Here is a 16,973-nt window from a genome sequence, read left to right on the forward strand (position 1 = left end):
GCCTCTCCTGTACCGGAAGTAGCGTGACGTCACATGTTGAAAGGCTCCTCACATTTCCCCTCCAGCAGCGAGAGCAATTCGGACCGAGAAAGCGACGATTACCCCATTAATTTGAGCCAGGATTAAAGATTTGTGGATGACGAACGTGAGAGTGAAGGACTAGAGTGCAGTGCAGGACGCATCTTTTTTCGCTCTGACTGTAATTTAGGTACAAGGGCTCATTGGATTCCACACTCTCTGCTTTTTCTATTGTGGATCACTGATTTGTATTTTAAACCATCTCGGATACTTTATCCTCTTGAAAATGAGAGTCGAGAACGCGAAATGGACATTCACAGTGACTTTTATCCCCACGACAATACATCGGCGAAGCACTTTAGCTACGGAGCTAACGTGATAGCATCGGGCTTAACTGCAGATAGAAACAAAATAAATAAATCCCTGACTGGAAGGATAGACAGAAAACCAACAATACTATTAAACCATGGACATGTAAAAACACGGTTAATGCTTTCCAGCCTGGCGAAGCTTAACAATGCTGTTGCTAACGACGCCATTGAAGTTAACTTAGCAACGGGACCTCACAGAGCTATGCTAAAAACATTAGCTATCCACCTACGCCAGCCAGCCCTCATCTATTCATCAACACCCGTGCTCACCTGCGTTCCAGCGATCGACGGCGCGACGAAGGACTTCACACGATCATCGATGCGGTCGGCGGCTAGCATCGGATAGCGCGTCTGCTATCCAAGTCAAAGTCCTCCTGGTTGTGTTGCTGCAGCCAGCCGCTAATACACCGATCCCACCTACAACTTTCTTCTTTGCAGTCTTCATTGTTCATTAAACAAATTGCAAAAGATTCACCAACACAGATGTCCAGAATACTGTGGAATTTTGAAATGAAAACAGAGCTTTTTGTATTGGATTCAATGGTGTACCAATACTTCTGGTTCAACGATTGACGTGACGTGCATACGTCATCATACATAGACGTTTTCAACCGGAAGTTTAGCGGGAAATTTTAAATTGCTTTTTGTAAGTTAACCCGGCCGTATTGGCATGTGTTGCAATGTTAAGATTCCATCATTGATATATAAACTAACAGACTGCGTGGTCGGTAGTAGTGGGTTTCAGTAGGCCTTTAAGTGTTTAACGGTCTTCAAGTCCCTGGTCAACATTCGTAGACGACCTTCAAATCCCTGCTCTACAACCGGGGACGTTAGTACAAGTGAGTCAGTGTTTCCCCAGGGCGTGCTACTGAGTTTTGCCATTCTTAAATGTCCGTCATATATACTCCCAGCTCAGTTAAACCACTACTTGAAGAAATGAGACAGCATGTCACACTCGGTGTCCAAGGAAAACCCTGTTGAAGTTGGAAACCCACAGGAAAAATGCTGAAGAATGACAATGATGTTGGGTTTTATTATCAACGCGTGTTCAAATGTGAATACTTTCAATCACTCTCAGACAGTAGACCCAGTCAGACGGGAGCTCTCGGTAGGACATCCTGTTGCCGTCCAGTCGCAGGGTCTTCAACCTTGAGTAGCTTGGGGGGCCCACTTCTCTGCAGAAACTGGTCAAGTTGAGCTCTAAAGTAAACGCAAGGGATGCCATGAAGGAGAGGAGCAGACAGCTCTGCGTTCAGTTGAAAAAGCGCCGGGTTGGCGCCGTGTTTTGTGTGTTCGTTTGAGAAAATACTTCCTCTAGCTAACACACGGTAGCCTGTGTTTGGCTTTAATGGAGGACCATCACACGTTCCCAGAAACATACATAAATACATACATACCTACACAAGTACAATACATACATACACAAATACAGTACATACCTACGCACTCAAAGTTCATACATACACACGCACAATCACTGTACAAACATACATATACACATACATGTACATATACATTCACAGTACAAACATACATACACACATACTGTACATATAAATTCACTGTACAAACATACATATACACATACTTTACATATACATTTACAGTACAAACATACATATACACATACTGTACATATACATTCACAGTACAAACATACATACACACATACTGTACATATACAAGTACATATACATACATACACTCATGCATATAATCATGTTTCTTCAAACATATATTAATGTTGTTGCCCTATGGGGAACTGGGTAACATGGCACACTGACTAAATTTAACCTATTGTTACTAAAACAATCTACAAGGTTAATACAGTTTTTATCTCTTTTTTCCCCTCCATTTATCTGCTTTCTTTTGTATTTCAAAGTATCATTACATATATGTATTGTTGCATTTGAAACAATTGTATTTTTGATAATAGAAGTAATTGTTGTGTTTTTAGTGTGTTCCTGCCTTCTCTTTTTTGTCTGCACCTGTTTTAGTGATTCGTCCTCTGCGAGGGGCGGACCTGGTGACACACCTGCTCACAATTAGCCCGCCAGTATTTAGGCTCTTCACCCACAGCTTGACCTTGCTGGTCATTGTTTCCTGTACTCCGCACGTGCATGTGCCTACTTCGCCTCATGGTATGTTGTTTCCCTGTCCTGTTATTGCCAAATTAATTGTGTTTGTTCCCTAGCCTCCCTGAGGCAGCAAATACGTTATGCTAGTGATGGGTTGATGAGGCCTCATGAAGCGTTTCGACACATTGCAAAACTGTATTGATACTGTGTCGATACTGTGTCACTAAATACTGACATCTGCTGGACATTAAAAATCCCTACAGGCAACCTATGGACCGACTCAACTGACACTGATTTTATGACCTAGTATATACAATAATATAAACCAAGTCATTGTATTTCATTTAGGATTATTTAATATCTTCATTTAAATAAAAATATATTTTTATCTTTTTTAGATACAGTCAAATAATGTGAACATGTATCATGACTAGGATGGTAGAAGGTGGGGATTGAACCCCAGTAACCGATTGCTGGCACGGCCACGCTACCAACTTCGCCACGCCGTCATTCCTGTACCTTCTCTAGTAACAGTAGTGATGGGTCCTGCAACACAGATGCATAGGCGCATGCGTCGAGCTCATAGAGCGAAACCCTGTATCGGTGCGCGTACAGCTTTTAGAAAGTCACGTGACCGATCATGAGCTGCTTTGGTCACGTGACCGATACGCGAACTGTATCGCACTGACGCCTCCTCTGTGCCCTGTGAGCAACATTCCCTCTAAGGTGCGCGCCTGCGCAATTGCGCAGTGCTCAGGCGTCCTTCGCGCACACTGTGCGCCGCACAGCCAATATATGCCGCGCACCAAATCAAACCCATCTGAATTCTAAACAAAATAAACACATTTATTCTGTGTAATTTTGAAATGCAACTTTGAGTGACAGTGACAACAAGCGGCCCTAACGGTGTTCGTCAACAACACGCATTGCGCCGCTTCCTAATAAACAGTTTGACGCGCAGGCGTCAGTGCGATACAGTTCATGAGCGGTCACGTGACCAGAACAGCTCATGAGCGGTCACGTGACCAAAACAGCTCGTGTTCGGTCACGTGACTTTCTAAAAGCGATACGCGCACCGACACAGGGTATCGCTCTATGAGCTCGACGCATGCGCCGATGCATCGGTGTTGCCGGACCCATCACTACGTTATGCAGTGCTTGGTGCGCCCTGGTTGCTCCCTCTGCCAACCACTGAGGAACCTGTTTTGTTAATATTCATGGTGTGCACTTCTGCCCCATCGCCTTTTGTTGTACCTTTTTGGACTTAATAAATTCATGACTTTTTGTATTTTCAAACTTGCCTCCCGTCTCTGCATCCCGGGGTCTCCCCCCTTGACCAGTTCATAACAGTAATTATTATTCATTATTAATATTGCTATTTCTATTGGTATTTGTATTGATCCATTTGTAGTATAATTATGTTCATTGTCATTTCTGTATTATTATTTACTTCACTAACTGCTTCTTTGCCATCACTTTTACTATCATATTTGTACATATTGTGTTTGACGATGCTGTTCTGTTGTTGAGTTGGGTTGAGTTTGAGTTTATTTGGAACATGCAAGCATACAACATGATACATCACAATTTCCAGTTTCTCTTTTCAACATGTTCGAAAAGGAGTAGGAAGAAGCAGAGCTTATTTAATCCTACCCCTTTTCTTTTACATAACAGTTGCTAAAACTTTTGTTCACTTCCTGTTTTCAATTTATTCACAATATGCTCTATAAGTAATCACAATAAAAATAAATAAATACATAATAATTGGTGAAGTAAGTTATATTACATATGATGAGATAAGTAAGATTATTTTGAGAATGAAAGAATGGATGGATGGAATAAATCCAGAATGTTTATCATGGTTCTTCTTCTTTGTACTTTGTAAACACTTTAAGTTTGAAGAGTTTCTTGAAGTGGATCATATTAGTACATTGTTTGATTGCTTTGCTTAATCCATTCCATAATTTAATTCCACATACTGATATACTGAAAGTCTTAAGTGTTTTACGTGCATACAAATGTTTTAAATTACATTTTTCTCTAAGATTATATTTCTCCTCTTTTTTTGAAAATAATTGTTGTATATTCTTTGGTAGGCAGCAGATTATAGTTTGCTTTGTGTATAATTTTAGCTGTTTGCAAATTCACTAAATTGTGGAATTTCAGTATTTTTGATTCAATAAATAAAGGGTTTGTATGTTCTCTATATCCAACATTATGTATTATTCTAACTGATCTTTTTTGTAACACCGTTAATGAATGAAGTGTACTTTTGTAGTTATTTCCCCATATTTCCACACAGTAACTCAGATATGGTAACACTAGTGAGAAGTAGAGAATATGAAGTGATTTTTGGTCGAGAATATGTTTTGCTTTATTCATTATTGACGTGTTTCTTGCTACTTTATGTTGTATATTTTTTACATGAGATTTCCAGTTCAATTTATCATCAATGATTATACATAGAAATTTGGTTTCATTTACTCTTTCAATTTTTATTCCGTCTATTTGTATTTGTGTTTGACTTTCTCTTCTACTGTTACCAAATAGCATTATTTTAGTTTTAATAAGATTCAACGATAGTCTATTTTTGTCAAAGCATCTTTTTAATTTGTTAATTTCTTCTGTTATTATTTGTATTATCTTCTGTGTGTTCTCTCCTAAACAAAACGCTGTTGTATCATCCGCAAATAATACTAACTTTAAATCTTTTGTAACTTTACAAATGTCATTTATATAGAGATTGAATAATTTAGGTCCTAGTATTGATCCCTGAGGTACACCACAGGATATATTTTGCGTTGTAGATGTGTGTTCACCTAGCTTCACGTATTGTTTCCTGTTTGTTAGATAACTTCTTATCCAGTTTAAGACTAACACTCTGATGCCGTATCGTTCTAGTTTTTTGATTAAAATATTGTGATTAATTGTGTCAAATGCTTTAGTTAGATCCATAAACACTGCTGCCGCACATTTTTTACTATCTATTGCATTGGTAATTTCTTCTGTAATTTCAATTAAAGCCATTGAAGTTGAAACATTAGCTCTGTATCCATACCGGTTCTCTTTGAGTATTTTATTTTTGTTTATGAAACTCTCTAATCTGTTATTGAACAGTTTTTTAATGATTTTAGAAAATTGTGGAAGTAAGGAAACAGGTCTATAATTTGTAAATTGGTGTTTGTCTCTAGTCTAATAAATTGGTGCAACTTTAGCTATTTTCATTTTGTTTGGAAATGTACTTGTTTGAAATGATAGTTTACTAATATACATTAATGGTCCTGAGATCTCTTCAATAACCTTTTTTATCATTTCCATATCAATTCCGTTACAATCAGTTGAAGTCTTAGATTTACATTGTATTCACAATTGTAACTATTTCCTCCTGTGTCACATTACTGAGGAACATGGAGTTGGGATTTCGCTCTATGTTATCATTATAGTCCTCAATTGAAATTGGGTCTGGAATCCTTTCTTCCAATTTTGGTCCAATATTTACAAAGTAATTATTGAAGCTTTCAACTACTTCCTTTATGTTGTCATTCTTTTTTTTTACTTCTAAGAAGTGTTGGGGGTAGTCCCTCTTAGTGCCATTTTTAATAATGCTATTGAGGATGCCCCATGTTGCTCTCATATTATTTTTGTTCCTGTCCAATAATTCACTGTAATATTCTTTTCTACATGATCATAGTATGTTTGTTAACTTGTTTTTATACTTTTTGTACTTAATTTCTGCCTCTGTAAATTTTCTATATAGTGTATTCTTCTTACAAGCATTGTTTAATCCTTTTGTCATCCATGGTTGATTATTCTTTCTCTGCTTATTACTGAGTTGTATCCATGGACAATGTTTGTCATAAAGTATTATGAACTTGATTAAGAAATGTTCATATGCTTCATCAACCTCTGTTTCATTGTTGTTGTTGTTGTGTTTGTTATTGTTGTGTTTGTTGTTGTTGTTGTCTCTCTGTCTTACCCCTCCCCCCCCCCCTCTTGTCCCAGCAATTTCCCCCTTTGTCCTCCTTTGTTTCTCTTTCTATCCCCTCCTGCTCCGGCCCGGCTGCACCAAATGTTAATATATAAATCAATTTAATAAAGTCAAACACAAATAAGGCAACAAAAAAAGTATCCCACACTTGTCTTTTGTAAAATAAATTATTTACTGCAAATATAGATGATATATGATTTGCTTCAATAGCTGGAAAGAACAACATTTAAAAAATTAAAATAAATGTAGCACCATCAAACATGTATCCATACACACACAAACACCCACATCACTGCTAAAGTTTCACCTAACTGTACCATAACAATGTAAAAGGTTAATAGAGTTTGCTCCTTTTCCTTTACTTTTTTAATGTATTGTTGCACCTGAAACAATTCTAATGTTAAAAGTAAAGGTAATTAATAATATTATTAGTTATTAGGGTTGTACGGTATACCGGTTCTAGTATAGTATCGCAGTACTAATGAATCAAAAACGGTACTATACTCTGTTTGAAAGGTACCGGTTCCCCTTTTAAAAAAAACAAAAAACAATTAACTGGCATGATGGCACGTCATCTCGTCATGACATTGCTGGTTTTACGAGCAGAGGAGCATGTTCGGCAGCGCACACACACAGAGTACTTACAAGCAGACACAGTGTGTAGAAGAAAAGGGAGAATAGATGATTTTGGCCTAAAAACTGACAACAAAGGTGAAGTTATAACACTGAAACGCCCTCAGGAAGAATATCTTTAAGACATGGCTAGCAAACTAGCAGCTAATGTCCATCCGCAGTTTGCAGTGTTTTAGCTACTTCTAAATCACTAATGGCGACAAATAAAGTATGTTTCTTACATGTATCATCCCTGCAGGACGAGGAATAGCTAAACATGCTTCACTACACATTGTAGAAGGATACAATAGCTAACCGCTAACAACAAGCTAGCACCCCTGAATGTAAACAAATGCCATGGGTGGATCTACACCTGACATCAACTGTAATGATATCAAGTACAATAGCGTATCTAGTCGATAGTAGTATGATTACATCGATTTTTTTTCTTTCTTTTTTTTTTATTTATAATGTGTTTATAAACTCAGGAAATACGTCCCTGGACACATGAGGACTTTGAATAGGACCGATGTATGATCCTGTAACTACTTGGTATCGGATCGATACCAAAATGTGTGGTATCATCCAAAACTAATGTAAAGTATCAAACAACAGAAGAATAAGTGATTATTACATTTTAACAGAAGTGTAGATAGAACATGTTAAAAGAAGAAAATAAGCAGATATTAACAGTAAGTGAACAAGTGGATCAAAAATGATAAATGGGTTATACTTGTATAGCGCTTTTCTATCTTCAAGGTACTCAAAGCGCTTTGACAGTATTTCCACATTCACCCATTCACACACACATTCAATTTTTACAGTTTGTCCCTCATTAGGTTGACAAAATAATAAAATATAAATGACACAATATGTTACTGCATATGTCAGCAGACTAATTAGGAGCCTTTGTTTGTTTACTTACTACTAAAAGACAAGTTGTCTAGTATGTTCACTATTTTATTTGAGTACAAAATTGCAGTAATAAACATATGTTTAATGTACCCTAAGATTTTTTGTTAAAATAAAGCCAATAATGCCATTTTTTGTAGTCCCCTTTATTTAAAAAATTATTGAAATACATTTTGGTACCGGTACCAAAACATTGGTATCGGTACAACCCTAGTAGTTGTCAATATTGTTATTTCTATTGATTTATATTGTTCCATCTGAAGTGCAATATTGTTCATTGTCATTTTTGTGTCATTCCTATATTTTTGTATTGTATTACACCATCTTTCCTCACTTATTATTTGAGTCATAATGCTGCTCTCAGCCAGGCTGGAGCTGCTAGGTGTGTGTCGGAGTGATTTGCATTTTTTTTTTTTTTTTTACCACAGCCAAAACTGCTTTCCAATTTCTACCGTGACCAAATGTTTTGATAGTGTTCTAGGTCAGACTGGTGGAGCAAGGTTGAGATAGAGGAAAGAGGAGATTGGAAAGTAGAACAACATGTGCTTCTCCCTCATCCGGCTCTGTTTTCTCTAAAACCGTGGCAGATGTCTTCATACCAATCTCCCTTTTTCTTTTGCTAACCTACTTTTTCTCCGTGATAACATTGCCCCTCCCCTGTAGCGCAGCCATCCTCTCAGCCCCTCCCTCCTTGACGGAGACTCCACCCAAGCTCCGTCCTGGTCTGAGCAACTTCCCAACCAAAGTCAATAGCTTTGTTATGATGGACAGCTAAAACCCACATAATGAAATCATATCCGGATTTTAATGTTTTCATGGTTTACTTATTAAATAACTGCTCGATTGCAAAAAAACGTCGATGCGGGACGTTAACATACTCTTCATATTAAATGTTGTATCGTTCTTAGTTAATATTGTCAAGGTGGTCTGTTGTCGCATTTTTAGCGTTCTGCCATGAAATACTCTGACACAGCAGACAACAACATACGCTCACGTACACGATAGGAATATTGAACAACAAATCAATGATTGAAGTGACGAACTCGCCATCTAAACAATACCCCGTTTGTTGACAGCCATGGAAGCATGTTCAATTTCTTTATCAAGCAGAGGCAACACAATCCGGTGAAAAGATTCAAAGGAGCTGGTGAACGGTTAACTGCTAAAGCTAACAAACGGCTCCGTTGAATCCCTCGATGACGTCACTTGGCAACAGGCCCCGCCTTTTAAAAGCACAGACACACTCTACTGCAAATGCCAGATATTTAAACTTTTTTAAAGTAACATATCAATTACTTTCCCTAGTAATTAATAACATTTATTTAAGACTAATTCCGTTAGTAATTTTTGTAAAGTAACGAGTAACTATTGTGGGAGTTTTTCAGCAGAGGTGTCATCAAATAATGTTTTAACAGCTCATGGCACAATCTATGAATACTATTACATAAAAAAACACGTAAAAACGTGGAATAAAAGAGCAAATCGGTGAAATTTAAGGAGAAAATGTTTTAATGTTGACTCTAATAACACAATGTTGTCATGCAGGATGTTTTTTTCCCTTTAAAACTGTAATTGCTCAAAAAAATAATGAGGAACCAAAATCCATCCATTTTCTACCGCTTGTCCTGTTCGGGGTCGCGAGGGTGCTAGAGCCTATCTTAGCTGCATTCGGGCGGAAACAATGTTATGAATTTTTGACCTATTTATTCAAGGCTCCAAATACTTCACATCAAATATTTCCATTTTTTGGGGAACATTTGTCAAAGGCCCTATTTTGTGTGTTTGCCATAAAAAATAGTTGTTTTTAAGTGTAAAAATGGCATTAAACAAACAAACAAAAAAACATTAAAAAAAAACAGTCAGTAACATCCCAGCAGTTGTCTTACAGTAGAAGGCTAATCTAGCTACAAAACAAATTCAGCTGACATAGCATATTGTATCATTCACATATTTCTAACCTACTGTTAGTACCTACCGTTTCAATGCTATAAATCACAGTCACCAAGCCTGCCAGTAAAAGTCGTTTTTTTCGAAAAATCCATCTTTTTGTGAAAGTTTGTGGGAAGCAGGAATCTTCTTTGCACTCACAAGGCACACAGGCACAATAATGTTTGGGTAAATTTCTACCATACATGGATAACCTGCTGATGTAACACTTGAACAAAATTCCAAACGAACCGTTTGGAGGAAGTCTGAAGGATTGTTTTATAGATATCCCCACAAATTCGTTTCAAATTGTCTGGACTGAAAAGGGCATTAAACAAACAAACAAAAAACACTAGCAAAAAAAAATTATAATTGAGTGATGGATCTGAGGTTGCTCTAGAGCACAGGTGTCAAACTCAAAGCCCGGGGGTCAGATGTGGCCCGCTACTTCATTTTATTTGGCCCTCGAAAGCCCGCAAATAATTTGTATCAAGTAACTTTCATTACTAAATGTAATGTTTCTTAAAAAAAATACTAGCACTCCATGTAATTGCAAATTATGTTAACTTAAATATTGTCTAATTATGCAAAAATATGTTGTCAAACATTCAAAGAAATAATAATAATGATTTCAAAGCAAGTTAACCATCAAATTGTGCAATGTAAAAGTAGCAATAGATTTCATGGTAAAATTGTGAAATTTACTGTGGTTTTTACAGCATTTGTCTCTAAATGAAAAAACTGTACTTTTTTTACTGTAATAAACTGTAGTGCTGTTTTGGCATTTACAGTAATACACCGAAAAATCTACAGTTGTTGATTTGGGGTGGAAAAAAAACAAAACTGCCAGCTCAGGTGCCAAGATGTTACTGTAAAATTGCAGTTTTTTTTATTTACAGTAAAAAAAAAAAAAAAAAGTTTTTACAGTAAAATTCTGGCAACAGAGCTGCCTTTTTTTAACCATAAAAACAGCAGTACTGTTTTTCCATTTACAGTAAAATACAGTAAAGTTTGAGGTGAAATTATTCCAAGTTACCATATTTTTTTGACTTTTTTATTTTTATTTTTTAAATCTACTAATAAAATGCAATACAAAATGGTGTGATAATAGTATTAACTGTTAGAAGCGGCCCTCTGGGGCCAAACATAACTGCGCAACTTTTGCCCTCAGTGAAAACGACTTTGACACCTCTGTTCTAGAGATTTAAGCGTTGAAAGTAAAAGATAAGAATAATATTGTATGACTTCTTTAATATGAGTTTGGCCCATTTTTATTATTAACAAGAAGTCAAAAATGCTACTAACTGATAGTTCTTCCCACGGTGTTTGTAATTACGTCATTATTTAATAACAGTTACTTTTAATAATAACCAGTAATCTAATTGATTACAATTCAGTCCGTTACAATGCCGTGTGCGATAGCGTGATGTAACGTGGCGCGCTACTTTTGATGTGGTTGCATGTCGACAAAAAGACAGCATCATAAGTGCAGCAAGTTCAACGCAGGAAATATCTTTTTACTAGTGAAAGCAACAATCAGTATCGCACTAAAATGAACTTGATATCAAACAGGATGGGGCACCATCACACTGTGACACAGCAGACAACAACGCACGCACACGTACACGATGGGAGTAATGAACAACAAATCGGTGATTGAAGTGACAAACTTGCCATCCAAACAACACCCTGTTTGTTGACAAGAAGGTACGACAGCCATGGAAGCACATTCAATCTCTTTATTAAGCAGAGGTGACACAATCCGGTGAAAAGATTCAAAAGAGCTGGCTAACTGCTACAGCTAACAAACACAGCTCCGTTGAAACCCTCGACGACATCGCACGTAACTTGGCAACAGGCCTCGCCTTTTAAAAGCACAGACACACGCCCACTGCTCTATATCAAACATCTATCCACTGCAAATGCCAGATATTTAAACTTTCTTTTGAGTAACGTATTTATTATTTTCCCTAGTAATTAATAACATTAATTTAAGTGTAATTCCATTAGTAATTCAAAATTAATTACTTAATTAATTAATTAGTTAATTACTTTTTTAAAGTAATTTTCAGAACACTGTCCTCCGACAAACAAGACTCTAAACTTTTCCGGGAAAGACGAGTGACTGGCTTGAACAGTGTCCAGGTGATGATTAGCAGCAGGTAAAAAACATAATAGCAATCACCCCCAGGTGATGAAGACGGCACTAAGAAGCAACATTTGACCAAGAACGGCCTGACCTAACTGATTGGAACAAGTTGGTTGAGTTAGTTAGTTGGTTGAGTTAGTTAGTTAGTTAGTTAGTTAGTTAGTTAGTTAGTTAGTTAATTAATTAATTAGTTAGTTAGTTCACAGGTAATTGGTTAGTTAGTTAGTTAGTTAGTTAGTTAGTTAGTTAGTTAGTTAGTTGGTTAGTTATTTAGTTAGTTAGTTGGTTAGTTAGTTGGTTGTATGGTTGGTTATTTTTTTCGTTTGTACGTTGTTTTTTTACTTTGTTAGTTGGTTGGTTGGTTGAGTCAGTTGGTTTAGTTAGTTAGTTTGCTATTTGGTTTAGTGAATTGGTTTAGTTAGTTCATTGATTTAGTTATTTAGTTGGTTTATTTTGTTAGTTGGTTGAGTTAGTGTGTTGGTTTAGTTAGCTAGTTTGTTGGTTGTGTTAGTTTGTTAGTTGGTTGAGTTAGTTAGTTGGTATCGTTTGTTGGTTGGTTGTTTTCGTTAGTTGGTTGAGTTAGTTTGTTAAGTTAGTTAGTTTAGTTTTTGTTAATTGGTTTAGTTTTTTGGTGTAGTTAGTACATTTAGTTAGTTAGTTGCTTCAACTTGTTGGTTGGATTATGTAGTTGGTTGAGTTAGTCAGTTTGTTTAGCTAGTCGGTTGGTTTAGTTTGGTAGTTGGTTATTTTGTTGGTTGAGTTAGTTAGTTAGTTAGTTAGTTAGTTAGTTAGTTAGTTAGTTAGTTAGTTAGTTAGTTAGTCGGTTAGATATTTAGTTGGCTAGTTTGTTGGTTAGTTGGTTAGCTTGGTTAGTTGTTTTTTGTCCGTTTGTAGTTTGGGCTGATTTTAATGAAACTTTTAGTACATGTCAGAAATGGGATACAGAACAACTGATTACATTTAGGGGATCATTATTTCTTTACATTGACTTATTTGATACAACTGACACGTGTTCACTCCATTTCCTTCACTCGTTATTGGGAGATTCTAGATGTTTGGGCTCACATATGTTAATTAAAGTGTGTGTGTGCAAGTATTACCTTTGCTAGCTTACCTCGAATGTCATTGGCCTCCAGATAGAAGTGCTGCAGGGTGGTGGGCACTGTGGGTATGCTCACAAGCTCATTGTAAGACAAGTCCAGTTCCAGCAGGCTGGAGAGGTTGAAGGCCTCAGGGTGGATGTGGGGGCTCTGCAGGCCACAGTGACTTAGACCAAGGTGCCTGAGGTTCACCAACCCCACCAAACTGTCCTTGTGGACCCCAGAGAGGGAGTTATTGGACAGATAGAGCTGCTGCACCAAGGGCGGTAAATGTTTGGGGACTACTGAGAAGGAATTTCCGCCGAGGTCCAGCAGGTGAAGACCAAGGAGACCTGTAACACATGAACACACTTGTTGGTCTGGTATTGTCGTGGTAAATAATACTATTATTCTAGGGATACATGACATGATGAGTGGTCCACTACCATCGAGCGCTCCTTCTTTGATGGTCTTCAATCGGTTTCCTTGCAAAAGCAGCACCGTCAGGTTCTGCAAGTTCTTCAGCTCACCGGGCGCGATGCTGCTGATTTTGTTGTGGGCGAGTCTGAGCTGCTTGAGACCGTCTGGCAGACCGCTGGGCACCGAGCTCAGCTGGTTGCGGTTGGCGAAGAAGTAATTCAGTAGCGTCTGGTTTTGCAGGAAACCCCAGTCCAGCTGGTCACTTCTCAAACGGTTGTGGTCCAGGATGAGCCAGCGAAGCCCAGTGATGTTTGCCAGATGTGGCGAAGACAAGGATGAGATGTTGTTTCCCTGTGAAAGATACAAAACCAAGACCGAGTGGTGGAGTAGTGGACAACTTCCAAAGAACCTCCTTACCTGCAGAAACAGGTACTGAGTTGTGGCTGGCAGGAACCCAGGGACGGCAGCCAGACTTCTGTGGTCGCAGTACAGCGCCGTGGGCCACTGAATGGGGCAGTCACACTGCCGAGGACACGCCTGAGGGTTGTTGGCGCGGTACCAGGCTTGGTCCAAGCGGCCCTCTAGGCTCAGCACGCTGGGCTCACCGAGCAAGCGGTTGATCCACAGGGGGATGCCGCCATAGTCCTTGTCAGACAGCGTGGTTGGCGAGGCCACAGCAAAAACAAACAGCAGCACCAAGTGACTTTGTAGCACACCCATGGAGACCAAAATATTTGTAGACCTGCAAGAAACAGCAGACTAAAACTCCAAAAGTCTGTTTTGGAATTTACTGAAGAGTCATGCCTTTAAGATTTATTCTGTTGAAGGACTTTCATGCTTGGCCAATCAGTTTAGTTTAGTCAAGTCTATAAGATTTATTCAACTGTTTGTCACTTAAAATCTTTTATTTTCTCAAAAATTTACTTTGCGCTTTGTAACCCGGTGCGCCTTATGTATGTATTCATTCTGGTTGTGCTTACCGACCTCGAAGCAATTGTATTTGGTACATAGTGTAATAATAAGTGAGACCAGTAGATGGCAGTCACACATAAGAGATACTTATGGACTGCAGGTTGACGCCTGTTCAATTAATTATGCTGGCAAGGCAAAGCAACACCAAAACTTTGATGTTCCATTGAGAATATTGAACATTACACACAGCGCCGAAACATCTGTACAACTTTGGTTAGCTACGAAGCCGCACCGCTTGATGGATTGTTGGAACATTAGGGCTACCATAGTCAGACGCACTGTGCTTCAACATACGGTATTATTATAGTGTGTGTATAAGGACCCCAAAATGGCACCTATTAGCAGACATATTATCTGGCGTTTTGTTTTGCAATATTATACAAAACCAACTGTTCTTACCTATTGGTATCTGCTCATGTGTATTTGGGATCTGCATATGTCCTGAAAATGTGCACGCGTCTGCCATTGTAGTCAATAAGCTCCTCGTTTTTGTGGGGCATTCATCCTCCGCTGTTGCCATTTCCAATATACGGAGATGAAAGAAGGCCATTTTAGTAACACTCTTAATGTGTGGCTCAAACAAGAGAGTTGGGTCGAAGATAATACCCAGATTTGCAAATGTTAAGGTGGTATTATTAAATAAATGTCGGTGTCTAGCAGGACCGATAATCAGCATTTCCATTTTCTTGGCGTTGAGTTGCAAAAAGTTAGCGGACATCCATTGTTTAATTTCATTAAGACACGCCTCCAGCTGACTAAAATCCGGCGTGTTGGTCAGCTTTAGGGGCATGTAGAGTTGAGTGTCATCAGCATAACAGTGAAAGCTAACACCGTATTTGCGTATGATGTCACCTAGCAGCAGCATGTAGATACTAAAGAGTGCAGGGCCAAGAACCGAACCTTAACATAGTCCGATGTCACATTGTTATGGGAGACGCACTGCATCCTGTCAGTAAGATAAGAGTTAAACCAAGACAAGGCTAAGTCTGACGTACAAATACGTGTTTTGATACGCTCTAATAAAATATTATGATCGAAAATATCGAAAGCAGCGCTAAGAACAAGAAGCAGCAACATAGATGACGCATCATAATCCATCATTAACAATAAATCATTAGTCATTTTTGCGAGGGCTGCCTTTAAAGCCCTTAAAAAAACATCCAAACACCTCCATTAAGGTTATATATACATGATGTAAGTATATATGTAATGTAGTAACATTTACAACCCTAAGCCCAACATTTTAATCATTAATTTCACAAATGCATCAGAACGTTTGCTTTTTTTCCAACATTTGCACTGATTAATTCAGAGGTGGGACCAAGTCATTGTTTTTCAAGTCACAAGTAAGTCTCAAGTCTTTGCCCTCAAGTCTCGAGTCAAGTCCCGAGTCAACACAGGCAAGTCCCGAGTCAAGTCCAAAGTCAAGACTGGAAAGTCTCAAGTCAAGTCCCAAGTCCTGCGTTTTGAGTTTCGAGTCCTTTCAAGTCATTTTAACCACATACTAATATATTTACACAGGTTGTGTATGCTTTTAAAATGCTGTATTTATTTATTAAAACAAGTGCATTTGAAATTGCAGTAAAAAAAATAGTGCTGACATTGCACTTTATTAAAGCACTATTAACCAGTCATTTTAAACATTTAACTCATTCCTTTACAGAATAAACACATTTGAAAAAACAAGTGCAACTGTACTTATTTGTACAAAAGTGTTAACATTGTAATTCCATGGCATATTGCATTGTAACTAGTTCCACAGCAGTTTCTATCCTGTTCTTACCTTATCTCATTGATCTCATCTCATACTGTATGTGTGTTTATGTGTGCGTACACATGAAAAACATAACAAATACATAAACATAACAATGAACAGAGTTGTACTTTTTAGATGTCAGGGCCCTATGCAATATGTACACATATTCTTAATATAGTATACATTTTAACTGACCTTTATTTGACTATGTTTGTCTTTTTGTAGGTGGCTAAAAATATGCGGTGCTGCTGACCGCCGTCTAACGTTACATTACTGTGTGTGATACATTGACTAACGTAATGTTATGTAGGTACCTCATGCAACCCTGCTTAAAAAAAATCACTTGACAAAAAGTATGAATAAGGTAGCGAACTGCAGTGGACGCAACAGATTGCCGTGTTTGCAATGACGTTATAACCATAGACATCTTATAAGTAGACGCAGCATTGGCTGCTGTGACGCGAGCAATTTTGGCCGCCATCTTGAAGTGGTGATGAGGAGCCGGCGAGCAGCCTAAACTGACAGTTGACAGGTAGAAAACAAAGATGCCATGCTGGTGTTCAGCGTTTTCCTGCTCAAATGAGCGGACTGTTGAAAATAGGAATTGGGGGATTACTTTTCACAAGTAAGATTTAACATTGACGTACTATTGGTTGTATTTTGTGAAAAGAATATTACCACAGAGTTGAGAA

General features: G+C 38.0%; 1 protein-coding gene across 3 annotated transcripts in view; it reads right to left on the reverse strand.

Moving 5' to 3' along the window:
- Window positions 1-585: 585 nt before the first annotated feature.
- The window catches only part of zgc:113307 (uncharacterized protein LOC553753 homolog), a 19,272-nt gene continuing 2,884 nt past the window's right edge, over window positions 586-16,973 (reverse strand). The window contains exons 2-5 of one of the 3 annotated variants that reach the window (XM_062025928.1): window positions 13,971-14,295; window positions 13,664-13,904; window positions 13,169-13,486; window positions 586-1,589 (exon numbers count right to left, since the gene is read on the reverse strand). In XM_062025928.1, coding sequence (XP_061881912.1) covers window positions 1,438-1,589; window positions 13,169-13,486; window positions 13,664-13,904; window positions 13,971-14,273 — 1,014 coding nt within the window. In that variant the 5' untranslated portion in view covers window positions 14,274-14,295 and the 3' untranslated portion in view covers window positions 586-1,437. Of the gene's footprint in view, window positions 1,590-13,168; window positions 13,487-13,555; window positions 13,905-13,970; window positions 14,296-16,973 lie in introns of all 3 variants that reach the window. The other 2 variants (XM_062025919.1, XM_062025910.1) reach the window with 2 other exon arrangements.

The sequence above is a fragment of the Entelurus aequoreus genome, linkage group LG01, assembly GCF_033978785.1.
Source record: "Entelurus aequoreus isolate RoL-2023_Sb linkage group LG01, RoL_Eaeq_v1.1, whole genome shotgun sequence".
Lineage (NCBI taxonomy): Eukaryota > Metazoa > Chordata > Actinopteri > Syngnathiformes > Syngnathidae > Entelurus > Entelurus aequoreus.